Raw genomic sequence first — 21977 nt, forward strand, 5'->3', positions numbered from 1 at the left:
AAAGAGATTGTGGCATTACTGCTTGATTAGTATACTCTCAATAATAATTCATCTCTAATTTAAAGTCTTAAAGACTAATCTAAGGTTTTGGAAGAAACTTAATGGCCTATGTTGTACTGAAGCTCAATAAAGCAATGAAACTGTGACATTCTCCAATGTCACGCTCAGAAATGGCAAGTTTATGTAGTTGTTCAATGGTTAATAGAAACGATATTTCCACGCAGATTGGATATAGTTTGAAGGTATGTAAAGTACTTGAGATGTCTCTGAATCTTTGAAAATAATCCTGATTTTTGCAGTGTCATAATGTCCTTTAATTATAGAGCAATTATTTCTCTCAAATGCTATCATATAAAAATGATATGGTCACTATTAAGCTCTGTTTTATATCTTGTCATTTTGTTCTCAGTCATACTTTCTATCAATTCAAGGTCATTTTACAGCACTTAGATTGATATAGACTCTAAGGGATATATGAATAATAAGGACAATATTAGTTCAGAAATAGTAAAAAATGCTCAAAATGTGTACTTTAATTATGTTTAAGAAAATAACTGGCTGCTACCTTAAGTAATGCTGCCAATATGCCATTTTTATCAAACAGTGGTTCTTATGAAAGGCGAGTATATAATGGATACCTTTCATGTTCCTTAGGTGCATTCACCGAATAAATTCTTCTTATAAAAAGATGAACTAATTTTCCTGAACTGTCACAGAATTGTAAGTTTCAACCTTGACATTTTTAGCTTAAAAATATTTCACACAGGTACGTGGCAATTATTTTTGTTCTAGTCGTGGAAAGAGGCCTACGATATTATCAATTAATGTATTCTTTTAGGCAGAATGCTTCAAGGAGACACTGAAATGCTGAAAATTACCCTACCTGCAGGAATGACTAGTCCAGGATATTAATAGTATCCATGATGGCATTGTCTCAGAAGCACAGTGGTGAACATGCAGGTTAAAATAAAGGCCACTTCACATGCTCAGGAGGATGGGGACTGTAGCCCAGACCAGCCTTTTCCAGCTGCTGTGTGCCATGTCCCTGTTCTGACATGCTGGTCTTGCTCCAGCCTCATGCCGTGCTTGCAACAAGCTCTGGAGACCATTTTATTTAAGTACTCGAGGGGGGGATTCCTCTGCCCTCCAGTTTATGGCTTTTAGACTCCATTTATGTCATATTTCTCTGCTTTCCCTCCTGGAAAAATGGCTGGAGCAAGTCTGAGGATTTCGTCTTAGACTATGGAATTGGTTTTCCCTTCATACTTGCTTGCCTTAACTTCAGAGAAATACGCGGGGACAGCCTGTTTATGTGAATTTCTGTTCTCGTGAGAGCAGGTCCAGTGTGCTTCAGGACTCAAAACATTGCGTTTCTTCCCCGTGTAACGTGCTGATTAGCTGTAAAATCCAAAAGGGTCTATTTTTGCTAAGAGCCCAGAATTTGGTGGAAATGTCTGGATTTGTGGCTGGCATGCAAAGCATTTAGTCAGATTGTTTTCTTTTCATGTCACTTACATGTAGACATGAAACCAAGAGCGTTGAGTATGCTATCACACATTTTTTCCTTTTCTCTAAATGAATAACGGTCAGTGATAAAGTTGGAAACATTGTGCTCTGTTTCCACAGCTGCAGCAGGCGCCGAGCAAAGAAAACAATAGCTGCACACACACATATGCATTCCAGCTGCTTCTTACTCCCACATTCTCCTTTATCCTTTTTGTCCTCCCATTCGAACAGATAAATTGTCTCAATGACAGGAAAGGTTAGTAGCGGATATGCTGCGAGTTTAATAATGTTTTGTAAAAAATAGGAATTAGTGTATGAAAATACTAATTACATGGGGTGATTTCAAGTTGAAGCTTCTGCTTGAGTTTCATTATACCCTTTTTATTTTTTCCCTGCACAAAATGCCCCTTCCAAGCAGGGAGAGTAACCCCAAGGAAATGCAGAACGGTCTCTGTTTCTTTTCTCTCCCGGCTTAGTTCTGTAGTCAGCTGTTTTTCCCTTAGCATCCCTGGAGACAACAGTTTCTTTCCTGCTGTTCCCAAGCTCTGCCCCGTTCCTGGGGTGACAGTTGCGTCAGCAGGAGGTGGGGAAGATGAAGAAGCCAGTGCATATCCTTGAGATGCACAATTGGTCGGAGCAGAGAGCCACAAAGAGCACAATTTTTGGGCTTGGTTCCCTAGCTTTCGAGCAGCAGGGTCAGCTGCTGTCCTGGGGCCCCAAGGAGCTCACTCCGAGCCCCTCTGATTCTTGCTCTCGCTAAATGTTTATTTTTGTTAATGTAGCTCTGGGTGGCATTTCTAGGTGCCGGACGATAAAAATATGTTCACAGTGTAAGCGGTATAGTTGTGTAAGGACATTATTCAGATGACCGAATGCCAGGGCTTGCGTGAGCTCAGAATTTCCAGATGATGCTGAGGTGGAGTTAATGCATCAGGTTCCAAATGCCATTTGGTTAAACAACCTGTATGTAGGTCCCTGAAAAAAGGTAACTGGAGGGAGCAAAAACTGTAAAATCATTAGTCCATGAATAAATCAATAGTTTTATTTTTATTTTTCATACATTTGATGGAAAAGCCCTAGCTGTTTTTTTTTTGTTGTTGTTTTGTTTTGTTTTTAAAAAAAAAGAAGCTTGAAAGTAGAGCAAGATTCAGAATCTTTCAAGTGAAATATTTGCAGTAACCCTGCCAGAGTGATAAAAAAGTAAATAATTTCAGTTAGACTCTTTATGTAAACACTTGGTTTAGAAGTGGATATTTTTCTGCTCTGATCTATAAGCACAAAAATTCAAGGAATACAGCTGAATATGAAATGAACGTGTGCATATGTCTGCGTGTGAAAACTTTGGTTTTGTATTCTGTGGGCCAATACAGTGGAAGTCTGCAAGTGTCTAGATTTCGCATTTGCGTCTCTGATCCCTCTACATTCATAGCCCTCTACCCTCAGAGAAATTCTAAAAATCTTGAAGCTATAAGCTAGAAGATAAAAATGGTTAAATGGCAGGTAGATGCATTTATGCAGATGTTTACTTTGGAAAATGGACGGTCTTAGCCTCCCTCAAATTTCTAGAAAATTAAACAGCATTGGCAGGCTCTGGGCACGGTACTCAGCATGTAGCTTGCTGCCACAGAGCTCCTCTGAACCCTCCAACCGTAACTCATCGTCCTAGTGAAGAACTGTCTCCATACTCTAGAAGTAAGTCTTTGTTCCTACTTCCGCCATAAAGTCACACACCCACCATCTCAGAACAGTAACCCTTTTGCTATCCTACCATTTCCCTGTATCAATACAAGTAATTAATACCAAATTCAAGCTCCTGGGAAGATACTGTAGATATGCAGAATGTCTTAGCCACACTTGTAAGCAGATAGAAAATAGGCAACATAAGCCACCACATCCTTTCTATCCTTAATTTGTATTGTTCATCACAAGGGTACATTTTATGACAGATCATGTTCTCAGATATAAGGCATTTCCTTCACTCCTTAGTGTTGTTCACAGTTTTAAGCAGGACAAAATGCTGCACGGCTGTGAGTTATTTGTGAGTTATTTCCATACATATAGCATCACTCATGTTCATGGCACAAACTTTGATTGCTTACTTTGGTCCTGTTTCAGCCAACTACCTGACTGAAATCACACTGAGATTTAAACTCTACGTTGAACTGAAGCCTTAGCTGTAGCTTTACTTTGGAAGCAAGTATCCAGAACCTTCTGCATAAAATCCCTCACTTTTTCCTGCACTGCTGCAGTAGCTGCTGTTATTGAAAGACAAACTAACTTCTATGGTACAGGCTCAAGGGTCCTCAAGATTGTTTCTGAGAAGACTGTCTTGCATGAAAACCAAAGCTTTTATGCTAGCATTTACAAAAGGTATAACATGGATTAGGACACATGGTCCATCGGTACTGAAGAGAGGGAGGATGTGACTGACAGATTTTAGTTAACCTGGTCTCATCTAACACAGATATTCAGACTTGCTACAATGAAAAATGCTGAGATGCCTGCTGCCTGCTTTTTCTCTCATGAGAGCATGATAAGTGGAAATCAGCAAAGGCAAGACTTGTTGCCCACCTCCAGGTTAGGAAAAGACTGGAAATAGAAATCATGAAAATTTAGAAACCATTTTGTTTATAACTAATTATACTTAATACCAAATGAGAAAGAAGCACTGTGGCTACCGGCTATGGCTTTCATCTTCGTCAATCTGAAGGGACTATGAAGTGCTACTGACGACTTTGCAGCAATTTGTGGCAGGCTGTTATAGGTTTATTTGCATCTCATTTAAATCAGCTTAGCTCTTTCTCTCTGCCCCGGTATCTCCTGTATCAACCTGCCCCTTTTCCAACTTTGCTGTCTGGTTTAACTCTCAAAAACCTGAGCGGGTTCAACATAAACAATTTTTTTTTTTAATGGCAAATATTTTTGATGCAAAGTCATATTTTTGTGTGGTTCTTTCATGTTGGTCTGTGTCTGGTCAGGAACTGCGCACATCTTTGCCATGCAAGGAAATGCATAAAGATAATAATTAATTAATTAACGTAGCATGCATACCTCAGCACTATCCCTCTCCCTTTTTTTAAAAAAAAATCTTTTCTAAATCCTAGCCTAGAATTTCTTATTTTAAAAATTGATAAAATTTGTTCAACATTTCCCGAGATATGCAAGCATACTAAAAATACATTTCCCACATGTTGTAACTAGAATTGTGCTAGCAAAAGTTCCTGAAATTAGCGACTTCACACTGTGCTTTGTCAATCTTCAGTGAGCCTTAAAAGAATCTCGGTTTGAAGACAATTAATCCAGTATTTTAAAATTATGAAAGCTTCAAATTAATGGTTTTGTGCATGCACATTACAAGATTAGAAACATCTGAGCTTCTTTCTCAGAGGAGAACCCACCCTGAAGTTAAGGGGAAAGTATTGAATAGAAAACTCCTTAGGGAGATGTCTTTAAGGAAAACTAGTTTGGCTTACGCATGTTTAAGACTGCATAAGCACCATGGGGATGAGGCATGCCAGGAGAATCTTTTTCCTATACTGACTTTAGGTCTTGCTTGCTGCTTCGAGGAGTAGTAGTGAAAATGTGCAAAGATCAGTGTCATTGATCCGCTTCTTCAGTTTGCTCTTCAGATGAGAACTGGGAAAGTAATTTAGCTTTACGAAGGACATCGAAAGTGGGAAATTAGGTCTCCAAACGTTAACGTGTTCCTCAAGCTCAGGTCAAATTGACTTTAGTGTCCCCATGGTGATTTGCATCCACAAAGACTCTGACACCCGAATACCCAGTTAACCTTTAACAACTTAGTGGCCAGTGCACCTTGAGACTGGGGTAGGAGTAACGTCAAAACCTCTGGCCGAGCTTTGTGTCCTTGTAGGCTGAAACAGGAAGGGAAATCATGTTGAAAAACAACACTGAACTGAGGATGGAGGATTTATTTGTTCATTTATTTATTTTAAGAAACCTCCAAAATATTTCTTTCGGCATCCAAGAGCCAAAAGGACCCATGAAGTCACCGTAACACTCTCTCTGGGAATCCGTTGCTTTAAAGTTTCCACTACAAACAAGTAAACAGAGCGTTGTAACATTCAGCTAGCAAAAAGCAGCTGCCTTAACTGGAACAGTTAAAACAGTGTTTTTCCTGTAAACAGCTTCCACACTAATAAAATAGAAACGAGAGGACAAAATGTGCATTGAAGAGCCATCTAATAGAGACAGCCATAATCTAGATCCTGGAGGTGTAAGGAGAAAGGGAAAACAGTATATGTGCATCAGGTATTCACAAGCCCTGAACACCTATCCTTTATACAGAATACTCGCATCCTTTTACCTATAAAGGTATATGGACAGTAAATACTGTCCATGAAGGTCAAAGTCTGAAAAGCTATACAATTGGATTCGTTGGTCTGTCAGCATTTGTTTATAGTGACCTGCTTACTAGTGTTGTAATTACAGTGATGAGCTCCAGACAATTCATTATCAGAATTTGCTTTCTGCATTTGGGATTAAATCTGTATTCTGAAGAATTAGCTGGTTTGGGGTGGAAAGCCACGGAATCTCTAAAACGTATTTCACAGCAATTTGGTGGCAGTTGGTGAGCTCATACTTTCATCTTCTCAGAGAACTCCCCCCAAATCAACATCTGCCTCTTATTTCCTTTATGTTTTGCTGTGATCATTTTTTTCTCTTACATAGTCTAAATACAGTTTAAAGCAGTAATGTTGAGAGACTTTTCCTGTTGCTATTAATGCCATTTACTTCCATACAATCACAGTCTTTTGCTCAGATTGCTTTGTTTTCCCATGAAACATCTGTAAGTCCTTTGAAAATAAAATACTTTCACTGAAAAAAGTAATATCAGCACATCATGGATCAATTACGAAGGCATGTGGCACAGAAAAGTAAGCAAATCCTGGCCATTTTTGTGATAGGGAAGAATATCCTGATAATTACAGGTTGCTATTTCTTTGAAACATTTCTGCAGTTGGAATATTTTGGCTTAAAATTGATTATTTTGCAGATCCCTTTTTACGTGTGTGAATATACATATACAATCTATATGTATGAGTGCATGTATGTATGTTCAGGAGCATAGCTATGCCATAAATAGCAGCCACATACACATATGGGAAACATACCAAAGGCACACGAAATCAGACAGAACAGAATTTGAGCAGGGCTGTGTATGTGTGTTGTAGCCAGCATATTGAACGACTTACTGAAGGGACTGCTGCAACAAGATGCACTGCTGTATTTCAGGTATTTTACTGAGAAGAATATGTATAAACTGATGCTAATCCGTGATATTTTTTGGTTCAGTATTGGTCAGATTGCCAGTGTAGGAATTTCCTGCTTGGATACATAATTGAAAAGCCTTAGCTGGGGAATCCACGTGTGGGTTATGAATTCTTTACGAGAATTAACTTTGTATGAATACCCTATTTGCTGTGTAAGCTTGGTCAGGGGGCAGCTTGGTCTGCAACGTGTTGTTCTGTTGTCCATTCCCTCCAAGTTCAGCTTCTGCATCAAGGAGGAGGATGGAGGGGTCTCCATTACCTCAACATCACTGCAGAGAAAATTCTGACTTCCAGCAAAATTAGTTCAACTGGATAGAAACTGCCCTACAGGGACTGGGTGCTGATCTCAAGACAGAAAAGGCTGTCAAGGTTCAGGAAGGCAGGAGCTATTCACTAGAACAGCAGGCTGCGAGCAAGGACTTTTTCAGTCAGATCAGATCAGGGGAATTTACTGAAGGAGTGTGACAAGGCAGGGGGAAAGACAAGGGGAAGGAAATTAAATGTCTTATGAGCACAGTCCCCTGAAGACTCTCAAAGGAGTGAACTGAATTGTGGGGCACTGCCATTAGTCAGTGTGGTTTCCGTATTTTAATTTACCTGTTCTAAAGAGTAATGTTATACTTGAATCGTGGGAAAGATGTGGGTATTTGTGTGTGCGTGATATTTCTTTTATGAAAGCAAAGAGTAGAGCTCAGAAACCCATAATTTTGGGAGTACACTGTAACTACTGCAGTCTCTCCTGTGTCAGCACCAGCCCTTGAGTTCTGGGACAATTGGATGGTGGGGCTTCAGATCCCCAAACTGGCCACAGATAGAAACAACACCCTGAAAAAGTGCCAGGGAGACAAAGGGAAGCAGTGCTGCAATGTGCTGAGTACAGGCTAGCTTAAAGCAGGAGTGCAGCACCCAGAGCTTCTGCGATTAATTAGTTAGACTGGAACTTCTGGGTCTGTGAAAATAAAGCGCAAGAATAAAATGGAAGTTACACAATTATTACAGATTGGCAGGCATTAAAGACATCTATGTTGCCTACTAAGATTTTGTCCAGGAAGACATTGTAGGAAAGCAGACTTTAAGTTATTTATGGACAGGCAGAGCCTGATGTTTTTAATTTTCTAGATAGCTCAGGAGGCCAGTCAGATTGGCAATACAAGCAAAATGTGTCAGGAAGTCCCAACTACAAAATAATAAAAAAGTATTTTTGAGGAAGATTCCCAGTAATGAGGCACCTAGCCGTTCGACTCATGGCTGAGAATTTAGTTTGTTCTACACTCAGGGAGAAGCCTTCTTTGGTTTACAATGTGCTGTTACATTGGATTTTTAGTGACAAAGTGTTATAAACTGATTTGTGCTTGATTTTTGATACTTGCTACTGCCCATGCTGAATTCATTTTCTAATCATATGGATGCCATATGTATTCTTTACACATAGACTGTACTGCAGGATTTATTATCCTATCCTTTAAATATACTGCTGTTGCATGTTCAAAGTCCAGCGTATTTACATGCTGCAGATATGTTTACCACTAGCAAATTAGGAGGTGTTGTAAAAATTGTATATATCCACATAATTTCCTATAATCATTATGAAATGGTGACCTGAGAAAGCTTTCTGTTGGGAAAAATGATACCTCAAAAAAATGGTACCTCAAAATATATCCTGTTTATATATTTTGACTAATTCAGTTCACGAAGGGGAACGTTTCAGAGACATGTTAGTTAGGCAGAGACAGAAAATGAGTTCTGAGCAAAATTATGCTTTCTTTTGAATGGTCATGAACATCTTTCAATGCACATGCACCTTTAGTTTTGGCTAGAGTGCTTGCCCTACACACATACTTAGGCCTCTCACTCAGGAGGTAAATGCCTGCGCATGGGACTGTAGGTGTTCCACACTCCATGGGAGCAGAGCCAGGCCCCATAACGTACATGCTGACGGCTGGCTCCGTTGTTATATTAGTAATATCTCTGCTAAGTCATAGCCCATATGCGTTTTGCATGATGGATGATCAGAAATCAGATCATCAGGGTCTCAGTGCTGCGCATGCTGTGAGGGCTGGTCCCAAGTCAGGGCTGCGCTACTTGTTCGTGCCCAGAAGAAGTCATGCAATCATTCTGCTTTCTAGGTTTTGTATTATGCATAAGGAATACTGGAAATGTCGGTGAGTTTGACTGCTAGCTTTAAAATAGTAATGCCTAACTAATGGCTCGCAGGCAGCATGTTGCATCTGAGATCCCCTGACATTGCTCACGCTACAAGGAAAATAAAGTGCTAAAAATGAGGCCAGAAGGGAGGGGAGTATGTGATGCTGCTGTGTCATGTTACTCCTTCGGTATTGTTGCCCAGTGGCCAGAGAAGGAGGGGAGCTACTCTTTGTGAAGTAGAACAGATGCTGTTCTCCTGTTTCGACAGATTTAACAGTACAGCCTTGTGAGTTTTTGATAGATGCACTTTGAAATATTTCAAATGAAAGTTGCTTCATGTTCAGGAGTTTTTTTCTGTTAGTTACGCGTATGGGTGTCCATGGGTAAGAGCCTGAGAGTTTCCTTTTTCCCTCTGCCTGATGCATGTGTCTGTCTCCTGCCTGCCTGCAGGTACCAGATACACACCGGCCTTCAGCACTCCATCATCCGGCCAACGCAGCCCAACTGCTTGCCTCTGGATAACGTCACGCTACCTCAAAAGCTGAAGGAGGTTGGTTATTCAACGCACATGGTTGGCAAGTGGCACCTGGGGTTTTATCGCAGAGAATGCATGCCCACACAGAGAGGATTTGACACGTTCTTTGGCTCGCTCTTAGGCAGTGGTGACTATTACACTCACTTCAAATGTGACAGCCCTGGGATATGTGGCTATGACCTGTACGAGAATGATAATGCAGCTTGGGATCATGACAATGGCATCTACTCAACGCAGATGTACACACAAAAAGTACAACAAATCTTGGCGTCTCATAATCCCAGGAAACCTATATTCTTATATATTGCTTACCAAGCCGTTCATTCGCCTCTTCAGGCACCAGGCAAGTATTTTGAGCATTATCGATCAATAAATAACATAAACAGGAGAAGATATGCTGCAATGCTAGCTTGTTTGGATGAAGCCATAAACAATGTAACCCTTGCTTTAAAGAAGTATGGTTACTATGACAATAGCATTATCATATATTCCTCAGATAATGGTGGGCAGCCAATGGCGGGAGGAAGTAACTGGCCTCTGCGAGGGAGCAAAGGGACCTACTGGGAAGGAGGCATCCGTGCTGTTGGCTTTGTCCATAGCCCCCTTCTGAAAAACAAAGGGTCCGTGTGTAAGGAGCTGGTGCACATCACAGACTGGTTCCCCACTTTGATCACGCTGGCAGAAGGACAGATCGATGAAGACATCCAGCTGGATGGCTATGATATATGGGAAACCATTAGCGAAGGCAGACGTTCTCCACGGGTAGACATCTTACACAACATCGATCCAATTTACACCAAAGCCAAAAACGGGTCCTGGGCAGCTGGCTATGGGATCTGGAACACCGCGATTCAGTCCGCCATCCGAGTGAATCACTGGAAACTACTGACAGGAAATCCTGGATATAGCGACTGGGTACCTCCACAGGCCTTCAGTAATGTGGGCCCCAACCGCTGGCATAACGAACGCGTCTCTTGGTCAGCTGGCAAAACTGTGTGGCTTTTCAACATAACCGCTGATCCATATGAACGGGTGGACCTCTCTGCACGATATCCAGATGTAGTGAAGCAGCTGTTGCGGAGGCTTTCACAGTTTAATAAGACTGCAGTTCCTGTTCGATACCCACCTAAGGACCCTCGGAGTAACCCAAAGCTGAATGGAGGAGTCTGGGGTCCATGGTTTAAGGAGGACGAAAAGAAAAAGAAGTCAGATAAAAGTAAAGGTGCGAACAAGCAGAAGAAGAATAAGAACAAGAAAAAAGCAAATCGGAAAAAAGGGCAATCATTACATTGCCGTTCACGTCTTGCTGGTGGATAGACTCAAGCACATGGTCTTTTGCCAAGTCTAAGTCAGCTTGGCCCAACTTTCTTGAACTTCTCACAGAGTATCCAGAAATGCCAGCTCTGCACTATGGATGGAAGCTGTCATCTTTTCATTTGTTCTCAAATTTCACCAGCACAAGATACCTTGACACTGTGCCTTGAGTATGTATGAACATCCACACGACAAACTTTCTCCTCTGCAGGAAGTATGGTGCTCACCCATCACAGCTACATTCCAGATAACAACACAGATAACTTCAGAAATCCCATTTTTGATGGACAAATGGTGGTTCCTTGCATAAATTAGTCGGAACTTTTGGAGACTAGGGAGAGGTTAAAATGGCAGATGATTTCAAACCGACCGATGATTCATAGGGAGAAAGGAAAAACAAAACTTGAGAACCTCTGTAGGTCAGAGAGTGTTAGTCACCAACCTATGACATTTTTTGGTACAGCACAGCAAAAACATGAAGCCATCCGAATAACTTTGGGGGGGGGGGGGGGTTGGGGAGAGGAGCCTGATGGGAGGAAAGCTGCTTTAAATTAGACTGTGTCTGTCATAGATAAACCAGAAATACTTTTTAAATTCCCGAAAGTGCTAAGCTCACCCCATTTGTAGTAAAACCAGAAGGCTGTTATTCAGCACACATGAGCAGCTAGCACATGCTGTGTATAATTTATTATAGGCATAGGCAAAAGCACCAAAAAAATCACCAAAGTGAATGTAATATTTAAACACTTTAAGATAGCTATACTACAGTACATAAAAGACATAATTTATTTTACAGCACAATACTTTTTTGTCTTCCATTGCAACTTTAATTAGTGGGTGATGCAAGGTAGCCCTCTGGGTGCTAGGGTTGTTTGTTTGTTTGTTTCCTTTGATTTTTAATTTTATTTTCACTCTATCATTCAGAGTTTTATTTAACAGATCCACATCCTCAGAGTACTGTAAAACAAGAAAATACTGTAGACACTGCTAGGATGAGAAAGGAGAATGATTCAGGTACATCATTTCATTATGTATTTGCCTCCAATTACTTTGAATGTAACAAAGTGATTATTTGATTAAGTAGTCACGTGAATATTGTTCAGTTTCTGTACAGAAGCTAGGCCATCTTTATGTTTTTGGGGAGAATTCTACTTTAAACTTCTTATTTATATGTCTATTAAAATAGTTTATTTTTATGGCATTCAGAAAAGTACTGTCTTTTTTTTTTTGAATTGAAGATAGCAATTCTGTTCTTGTTTATTTTAAATTAATTCAATAAGCTTTTTTATTATTATTGTTGCTGCAGGGCTGATTTTGTGACATTTCCCTTCTGAAACAGCATTTTTCCTTCCACTATGTATATAATTAGAGGCCTTGTTCACCTTTAGTCTTTCCCAAGGTATCTGCGTGGATGGTTAATGGATATACCAATTTCATATTCTTGATAATCTGTGATAATTGATACAATACATAGGCACATTCAAGTTTCAAAATGAATTACATTAAATAAATTTGATGATTCATTTGCTAACTAGCTAGAACATAGTTTGGTAAATTTAAAATAAGCATGCTTCCCAACTATATCTCATTTGAATCAGGAATCACATTTATATAGATTGATTATGGTTGAAAAATTAAAACATTTCTAAAATAATTGCACACTAAAATCTAAATCATGTCCAACACTCAAAAAAACACCAACAGACTTTTTTGAAAAGAAACTAACTGCAGACATTACCAAAAACTGGTAAACTGCAAATTTGCAGCTACTAAGCAGAATAAAGCTGTCATTTGCAAACACTTAAAAACAAGTTAGTCAGATTTTAGAGTTACTTTTATAATGAATACACTCAGAAGGTAATAAGAATGGGCTACTTGAGTAGTTACCTGTAAATAATCGTAAAAGGATAATGTGTATCTGCAGAAGTGTTTAATATTGTCACTACTCTTTTTCATACTGTGTGGTCATAAGAAGAATAATTAATTTTCTGAGAAGTCTATCTAGCTTTACTTGAGATCCAGAATATTCAATGAGAGAGCAGGAACTCAACTGTTCTCTAATTTGTCACTTCTTTTAAATGTACCATTAATGTCTTTAAAAGAAATGATAAAAACATCCTGAGATACTATATTCCGAAGTGGCACGTATAAAATACATGTCTTTGAGAGAAAACTTTCTTTTTTTTTTTTTTTTTTTGTCTTTGAAAAAAGACTAAGACTTTAACAAGTAGTCTGGATCAGTTATCAGTACACAAATGTATATACCAGTTGGACAAATGTAGAGACACTTTTTATGATGTACCTTTCTAGTTTGGGAAAGAATCTACATTTCCGTAATAAACATTAGCAAAGAAGTCAAGGAAGCAGGAACTGGTTTTGAAACAGTATGCTGTCCGGTTTACATTTTAACATACAAGTCACTATGTTTATGTTTGAAATATGCCTGTGTTGAACACTGAGTTCAGAGTCAGAAAGAAATAGTAACGTTTCTGGCTTTCTGAGGTCATTTGGAAAGGGATGAAATTAGATGTATAAGCTAAATTATATATAAAAAAGGACTAAGATATTTTGATATATTTTGGCATAATAGAAATAAAGGCATTGTAATGAAGTGTTGTGCTCACAGAATCTATGATCACCTTTTTCCATGAAATGTTTCATGGTTCTTTTATTGGTCTGAAGCAACCAGAGGGCATTATTCTTTGACAATGTTTTATTCTGTAAAAATTTCGTGTGTGTTTTTTGTTGTTTTTTTGTTGTTGTTGTTGTTGTTGTTTGTTTGTTTGCTTGTTTTTTTCCCCTCAGGCAAAATGTGAGTCCTTGAAAGCAATCAGTGCAAAGCAGAACAGTGGATCAGTGTCACAGTCTTGCATGACTATATATTAAATATATGTGCCACAAGTGTAAGTGTTTGTAGAGCACACAGTGGGAGTACATTTTCTAAGGCTGCAGTGGCTGTCAGTTAGGTTGATTCCCTTAAAATCAATTCTCTGATCTGGTATAGGGCAATGGTTGGATTTACAGTGGGATAGAAAACATGTACAGTAGGGAAGCCTTCCTGAATCTTTTGCTGAAAAGATCCTGATGTGAAAATACCACATTGCCATTTTCCTGTCTACTTTCACTCATTAGTTCTCTTTGCACTCCAGCAGTACAATGGTCTTGAGTTTTTGGTGATACTACAGAGCTCTCAAACCCAGCTTTCTGTTTGCAGAGTAGTTCATTCACCCACAGCAGTATTTCACAGGCTATTTACACTTCAGGATGTGTTACTGTCCAATCCCTGGGAAGGCAGGACAGGTACCTCATAAGATGGTCTGAGTTCAAAGAAGGCCACCAGACTTACTGAAAACCACAGGCCTATACTCTGAATATATATACTTATAACCGTCAGTCCTCCTAATTGCTGGACAGATATACTGAGGCATTTAACCATTTGCTCAGGATGATTTATTGTGCAAGGTATCTTGAAAACAACCTGATATTTGGTGTAAGTCACAGTAGCTGGTCTCTCTACCCATGTTTTGAAGAGATCTAGAAAAAGTCTTGGGGGAAGGGGAGGAGGAAGGACAGGGAAGATCTTTTATTATTTTTAAATTGTCTTGACCCTTCTATTTAACAAATGCTATTATGGATAGAAGAAAAAGGCAGCACTGAAAGTAGCTCTCTGTTCTGATCTTAGTGACAGTTACACCTTTGGAAGGACCCACCTGAGCAGGGAGACAATACTACTTGCTTTTCCATGTGTTGTTGATAGCTGTGATCCTGGATGATCATTTCTACACCAAAGCAGCCTGAAGAGTGAGAAGCTTAACTGCAGGGCAGAGAGGAAGAAAGAAAAACTTGAAACAAAACAAAACAGAAGAATGAAAGCCTGTTCTTGTGATCCGTGCACCCTGAACATAGTATATCATGCCAAATTTCTTTTTAAAGTCCCGTAAGTGTGAAAAATATTTGTGTTATCGTTGTCAGGATTTCTCAATCTTATTCTAAAGCTCTTTGAAATATTTTTCAAATGCTTAAATAATTTTAATTATTAATATAAGCTTAAGTAAGTTTCCAAGAAAAGGCAGAGAATGCACACTCCCACAAAAAAAAGAGCATAAGATTTAATTTAGCAGTTAGATAACACAAGCTTCAGTGCAGTGTTCCATTTCTGTTCAGCAAAGTACTCAATAAAGTACATCATTTCATTTCTGAGGAACGTATTTCAAGGTCTTGATGAAGTGAAGGAGTCATGTAAAAGACAGGTCAGTGTGAGAAGAGAAAAATGTTCCCTTTCTCTGAATTATGCTTGTTTTTGCCTCTGCCAAACAAGTTAATAGTAGATACAAATGTAGTTTAGAGCATGAAAGAAGATCGAATTAAGTGCCTAGATTTGGAGTTGCAGCAAAGGTATATTCCACAATGCAGTTACGAGCGATTTCGTAAATTCCATGTGTTTGAATTATAATCAGAGCAATGTTGCTAAGGTTTAGCTTGTGACCACAGTAGAATAACTGATTAATGACTGTTAATTGTGAGTTTCCAAAATGAGAATAGGGTCCTGAAATATCATACCAACACAGCTTGAGAAATATGTTTTTAAAATTCCTAATAAACATCAGTCTCAGTAAAAGTCAAGTATTTAATCACCTAAAATTACTGTAGGCCGTGATGTTTGTTGCCATTCCCAAGATTTGCCTAAAAAAATCACTTTTGAGAGTTACTTGACAAGGCCACAATTATTCCTCTTTTAAATGCAGCTTTGCTTCTGCTAATTAAGGTTATCTACCACAGAACTGCATGCAAGAGAAAATCAAAGGGCCCTAAAAGTAGGAAAAGTATCTAGCATGCAGTTTGGAAAAGGACATAACTAGTATCAGAATATAGTATTTGCCGAAATCCAATGCAATAGAGTAATTCATTCATTTTAGATAACAAAGATATGTTTTTATTTTCTAAGGTGGTTAGAAAAGAAGGGAAAACATGGCCCTGTGAGAAAATGAAGATACCTAGCTGTGACTAGTATGGTACATAGAATGAAGAAATTGCAAGTTGCTTAAAAGGATCATTCTGGGAGGGTAAACTGAATGTCATTATAGAAACACTTAATCTATCATCATCCGTTCGTGTGTGTGTGTATGTGTGTGTGCGTGTTTTCCTAAAACAAACAACTTTCAGAGCTCTGAGTACTAGCAAAACTTTAAGGCCAAGGGTGTAACTAGTGATCTCGTATCTTTGGGCAACCTTCTTAAGTAGTTCCGTGACAGCATACCTTTTCTTATTGATGAGTTCCAGTTTTATTTCGGTTTTCATTAGCAGATTTCATTACATTTTATCAATTTGGATGGATTGAATAGAATTAGTTTTGATAAAGAGAATATTGGAGCTTTTTTGTTGGTACGGTTTGTCCTTACCAGATTTCTTAGGCTGTCAAGTAATCACTAAGCAATCTCTTACCCAGACTGATTTCTAGTATACTCAAATAATTGATCTCTTATTATTATGTGGGTAGCTACTGAGGATTTGAAAATTACATTTACATCATCTCCATTCTGTTCTGGTAGCGGAGGAAGTTATCCCTCACAGGCATGGGGATAAAATAAATGTAAACCTCCAAAAAGGAGGATTTGCAGGGGTATGGAAGGAGCACACAGCCCCAGCCTTCAGCATCATGACTTCAGCAACACACAGCCTTACAGCTGCTCTCTTTGACATTTTTCTCTCTGTGATTTCTTTGAGATTTTAACTGCCTCTAGATTTTTTGTGTTCCCTTTGAAAAGGAAAAGGCTAAATGATTAATTTTGCTTTCAACATCAGATGTGAAAGTCAGCTTGGCACCCTCCTGTGTCAAACGGCAGCACAGGAAGAACAAGAAGTGCCTGGTTTGCATCAGCTCCCTCAGTTCTTCTGTGAAGGAGGAACATGCCATGCTGCTTCCACTCCCACCACTCTCCTCAGCCTCAGGTCATGCTACCGAGTCATTAACATTAAAGTCATTAAGCTTTTTAGTGTGTGAGTATGCCAAGCTCCAATAATTATCCCCAGATAACAAGCAAGTCTAAATGAAGCAATGATTGCTGGTCAGTCTTTAAGCACTGCCTCCTAAAAGCACAAGATCAGGTGATTCCAAAATATCGGAAGTCAGGCAGGCGGGGCAGAAGGCCGGCCTGGCTGACCAGGGAACTTCTACTGGAGCTAAGGCAAAAAAAGAAAGTGTACTGCTGCTGGAAGGAGGGTCAGGCGACAAGGAAGGAATACAGGGATGTTGTTCGTGTTTGTAGGGAGAAAATTCGCGGGGCCAAAGCCCAACTAGAGTTGAAGCTGGCCATGTCTGTGGGAGACAAGAAAAAAGGTTTTTTTAGATATGTTAACAGAAAAAGGAGAACCAAAGAAAACATAGGTCCGCTACTAGATGGGGGGGGTCTCCTCACAGACAATGACATAGGCAAAGCAGAGACGTTTAATGCCTTCTTCACCTCTGTCTTCAATGCCGATGATGGACTTCGGGACCCTGGGTGCTCTGAGCTGGAGGACCATGACGGTGGGAATGACAGACTCCCTACCGACCATGAACGTGTGCGGGATTTGCTGCTCCACGTGGATCCATACAAGTCCATGGGTCCGGATGGGATCCATCCCAGGGTGCTTAAAGAGCTGGATGATGTCATTGCGGGACCTCTCTCAATTATTTTTCAACGATCTTGGGAATCTGGAGGGGTCCCAGTAGACTGGAAGCTGGCAAATGTTGTGCCAATTTTCAAGAAGGGTAAGAAAGAAGACCCTAGCAATTACAGGCCTGTCAGTCTCACGTCAGTGCCTGATAAAATTATGGAGAAGATGATTCTTGAAGTTATTGAGGCACACCTGGAGGACAATGCAGTCATTGGTCCCAGCCAACATGGGTTCATGAGGGGTAGGTCCTGCCTAACAAATTTGATTTCTTTTTATGATAAGATCACCCATCTAGTCGATCAAGGGAAACCAGCTGATGTGATCTGTTTGGACTTCAGCAAGGCTTTTGACATGGTTTCCCATAGGATCCTACTTGACAAAATGTCCAGCATACAACTTAATAAAACCATGAACCATGCTCATACGATGGGTGAGCAATTGGCTGATGGGCAGGGCTCAAAGGGTTGTGGTAAATGGGGCCACATCTGGCTGGCGGATGGTCACTAGTGGGGTCCCTCAAGGCTCCATTTTAGGGCCAGTCCTCTTCAATGTCTTTATAAGTGATTTAGATGTAGGACTAGAAGGTGTTTTGAGCAAATTTGCCGACGACACCAAACTTGGAGGAGTTGTTGACTCGGATGAGGGTGGAAAGGCCTTGCAGAGAGATCTGGACAGACTGGAGAGCTGGGCGATCACCAACCACATGAAGTTTAACAAAAGCAAGTGCCGGGTCCTGCACCTGGGACGGGGCAACCCTGGCTATACGTACAGACTGGGCGACGAGATGCTGGAGAGCAGCCCCGCAGAGAGGGATCTGGGGGTTGTGGTTGACAGCAAGTTGAATATGAGCCAGCAGTGTGCCCTGGCAGCCAGGAGGGCCAACCGTATCCTGGGATGCATCAAGCACGGCATTGCTAGTCGGTCGAGGGAAGTGATTGTCCCCCTCTACTCTGCGCTGGTGCGGCCTCACCTCGAGTACTGTGTGCAGTTCTGGGCACCACAGTACAAAAAGGACATTAAACTGTTGGAGAGTGTCCAGAGGAGGGCGACGAAGATGGTGAAGGGCCTAGAGGGGAAGACATATGAGGAGCGGCTGAGGTCACTGGGCCTGTTCAGCCTGGAGAAGAGGAGGCTGAGGGGGACCTCATTGCGGTCTACAACTTCTTGCGAGGGGGAGTGGAGAGGCAGGGGACCTGTTCTTCGTTATCACCAGTGACAGGACCCGTGGGAACGGTGTCAAGCTGAGGCGGGGGAAGTTTATGCTGGACATCAGGAAGAGGTTCTTCACCGAGATGGTGGTCGCACACTGGAAGAGGCTCCCCAGGGACGTAGTCACTGCACCAAGCCTGTCTGAATTTAAGAAGGGATTGGACTGTGCACTTAGTCACATGGTCTAAACTTTTGGGCAGACCTGTGCGATGCCAAGAGTTGACTTGATGATCCTTATGGGTCCCTTCCAACTCGGGATATTCTATGATTCTGTGATTCTATGATTCTATGATTCTATAAGCAGTAGATGTTCTGATTCCTGTACTTTCTTTCCAATCACTTTCTTCTACATGCTGACTAAACTTGTGGGATGGTTACATCAAAATCAATGGAGATTTTCTCTATTGCAGATCCGACTGGATGAGATCCCACTGACGTCTGTTTCCTTCTCCTCCATGCCTACAAAGACCAGCATGAGGACTTGTACTTGAAGACAGTCCTTAAAGTCCAGATAAAATCATGTCTTTCTCAGATATGTCATGGCTGTTCCTCAGAAGTACTCAGGCTTATATGGTAGACTTATTAAATACAGCGTCTTGCTAAAGACACAAGCATGCTGGGTAGCCATTTCCTATACTTTAATTCCCATTTCATTACTCAAACCTAGTAAATTCTGTTTAACTAGAAGATAATGGTTACTTGGCTAAACTTCAAAAAAAGCATCCAGTTCTGACTTAAAGCAGAAAAACATGACTAATCTATTAATTCCCATTGTAAATCTCTTGGAATATTTAATATCCGAGTTAAAAATATGTATACCTTCTTCCTAATTTCATTTTTTTTGACTGGCTACAGATTCCTGCCTTTTGATACCTTTATCCCCAAGACTAAGTAGTCCTTTAGCACCTGGTGTTTTATTATTGTACATCTGTATTCCAATCTTTTTTTTTTTTTTTTTAAAGCTGAACAGATGGGGTCCTTAGAGACTACGCATTGTGTAGCACTTTCTCCAGTTCCTGAATAGAAACCGAGGCTTTTTTTTACACAGCTTGTCCAGTTTTTCAGTAGACTAGGAAAAATGTGGACATCAGAAGTGGATACAGTATTCCAGTATTAATTTCATTCAAGTGATATGAAGGAAGAAATACCACCTCCTCAGAAGTAAGGAGTACTCCTCTGCCTCTGACAAAGTACATGTCCTCTGTGACTCTCAAACTGATTTGACGGTTGTCACCACCCCAGCCATTCTTCCTGGTACACCTTCATTTCTCGTTACATACATTCTGTGCTTCAGTCCAGGGGGTTCAGTAAAACACATTTTGTTGAAGAAGCTGAATTTATCAAGTAATCCGCAGCACTTTGTGGTTGCCCTGTCCCCCTTGTTGTATACCAACCATTCTACCAGCCTTCATGTCACCTGCAAATCTTGTCTGCAGTCACCTTGCATGGGCTGGACCCAATACAGCTTCCTATGAAAGCATCACTCTTCTCCTTCTAATGATGATTTCTCACTGTCTGCTACTTTGGAGGCCTACCAGGTAGCCATTGCTAGTGCAGTTTGGTGTATGCTCTGCACCATCTAACTTATTTTAACCTGTTGATTGCTTGGTTCAAATAGCAAAATAGTTTGGCATCTAGGAGTTTGGAAAGCCCAAATCTTCTGTGATGGACGGTAGCAGCAATGTTCAAACTCTGCCCTGCAGGCAGCACTGAGCGTAGAGCATCCCCTGCTGCTTCAGTCTTGGGATGGCACTCCCAGCCTGCCCGGAACGGGCTGCATGCTTGGTGTTTACTTTTCTTGTTCACCGTGAGGCAATCTCATACTCATTAGGTGTTGTTTATTCTTACGCTGAAAAAATTAAAAGCCTGTTTGAAACTGTTCTGAAAAAAGGGATTGTGATGTTTTCTCCCAATTTCATTCTTTTTTTCAACTTCTGTAGCTGTTTTCTAAAAGCCCACTGTGCAAAACAGAAGGTGAAACTGTATTAAATAAAGAGGATATAAAATAAGCTCTCTCTTTATATTTTATATCCCAGAGTACCCTACCAGCAGCCATGCCTGTAATTCAGGAAAGATATGGAGACCCTACTCTAAGGAGTAAATTTTCAGAAGTTACTTTTTCGCATTTCATGATTCTATGAAATGGGGTACTCACTGTTTAACTCACACTTATTTAGATCAGATATATTATATTTACTCAGATATACCCTTCAGGGTAACATGCATAATGAATGTTTTAACAGTTGTGTTCTCCAAACTGAATGTGTTGAAGATAATGTAGGTGAGTAATCAATGCAACAAAATATCTACTTTCCATCACTGTGGACATATATTTGTTCTGATTTTCCTGATCCTGAGTATGACGTGCTGGTTTATCATTGCTGGATAGTGAAACTTGCTTCATCTCACTGAAACACTACTGTGATACGCATACCTAGTTATTTCTTCCACTGTTTTCCTTCACTGTGTGTATTCTTGGTTTTGAGCAGTTTCTGTATGTTTACTAAATCTGCCCTCATCATTTGCAGTGGTGGGCGTTATTTTTGTCCCTGTTTCACATACAGAAAATGAGACATAGGTTGTTTCAAGGTGACAGAGGAAGTCATTGGCAAGGTCTGGCAAAAGCCCAGATGTCCTGAATTGGAGCCTAATGTTTAAACCATAAGGTCAGCATTCCTCACACACTTGATCAGGTGTGCTCTGCTGGAATTTTGTAGCAGCAGTAGTTAAATCAGAGTGCAGCAGTACCATGGTAGCCTCTTGATTGCCTAAGTAAGCTGCTATATATTGAATTTGGAGATGAAGAGCACTAGCTAATGCTCTCATCATTAGCCCAACAGTCTGGGGAGGTGAGGGTTACATTCTAAAAGCTGCTTCTACCTTTGCTTTCCGTTTTACTGGGAGGAGCCAGGGGTAGAGGAATATGGAGGTTCACTTAATAATTTGCATCCTAAAATCTTCTAATTCCATACAACAAGATGAGTAATATTTTCCCTTGGATAATATCAAATATATTTGTAGAATTGTCTTCTAATTCCATAACTTATTCAGCCTGTAATTGCCTTGTGATATTATTCCCCCCAAACCATTAATTTTATTATTTGTTCACCAAGTATGTTCTGAAAACATAAACAAAAGTACAGTTGCAAGGGCATCAGTACTGACAGAAAACATAAACAGCTTTAATAATGAACATTGTGCGGGTCTGAGAGGTTGCAGTTCTGTTGTTTGTAGGTCTAGGTGAGATGCTTACTGGCTTAAATGGGCATTTCATAAATTATGGGGGTTGATGAGACAGCATTAAACCAAAATTACTA

General features: G+C 40.2%; 1 protein-coding gene across 6 annotated transcripts in view; it reads left to right on the plus strand.

Annotated features, from left to right (window-relative positions):
- ARSJ (arylsulfatase family member J) overlaps nt 1-21977 on the plus strand; it is a 56847-nt gene that overhangs the window by 28036 nt on the left and 6834 nt on the right. Inside the window, exons 2-5 of one of the 6 annotated variants that reach the window (XR_004779786.2) lie at nt 9396-11808; nt 13600-13697; nt 14477-14731; nt 19071-19914. Coding sequence is in view for 1 of the 6 variants with exons in the window: in XM_050710357.1 (XP_050566314.1) it covers nt 9396-10797 (1402 nt within the window). In the remaining 5 variants the exon portion in view is untranslated. Of the gene's footprint in view, nt 1-9395; nt 13698-14476; nt 14732-19070; nt 21327-21977 lie in introns of those variants that run through there. The other 5 variants (XR_004779851.2, XR_007708188.1, XR_007708186.1 and 2 more) reach the window with 5 other exon arrangements.

The sequence above is a fragment of the Cygnus atratus genome, chromosome 4 (genome assembly GCF_013377495.2).
Source record: "Cygnus atratus isolate AKBS03 ecotype Queensland, Australia chromosome 4, CAtr_DNAZoo_HiC_assembly, whole genome shotgun sequence".
Taxonomy (NCBI): domain Eukaryota; kingdom Metazoa; phylum Chordata; class Aves; order Anseriformes; family Anatidae; genus Cygnus; species Cygnus atratus.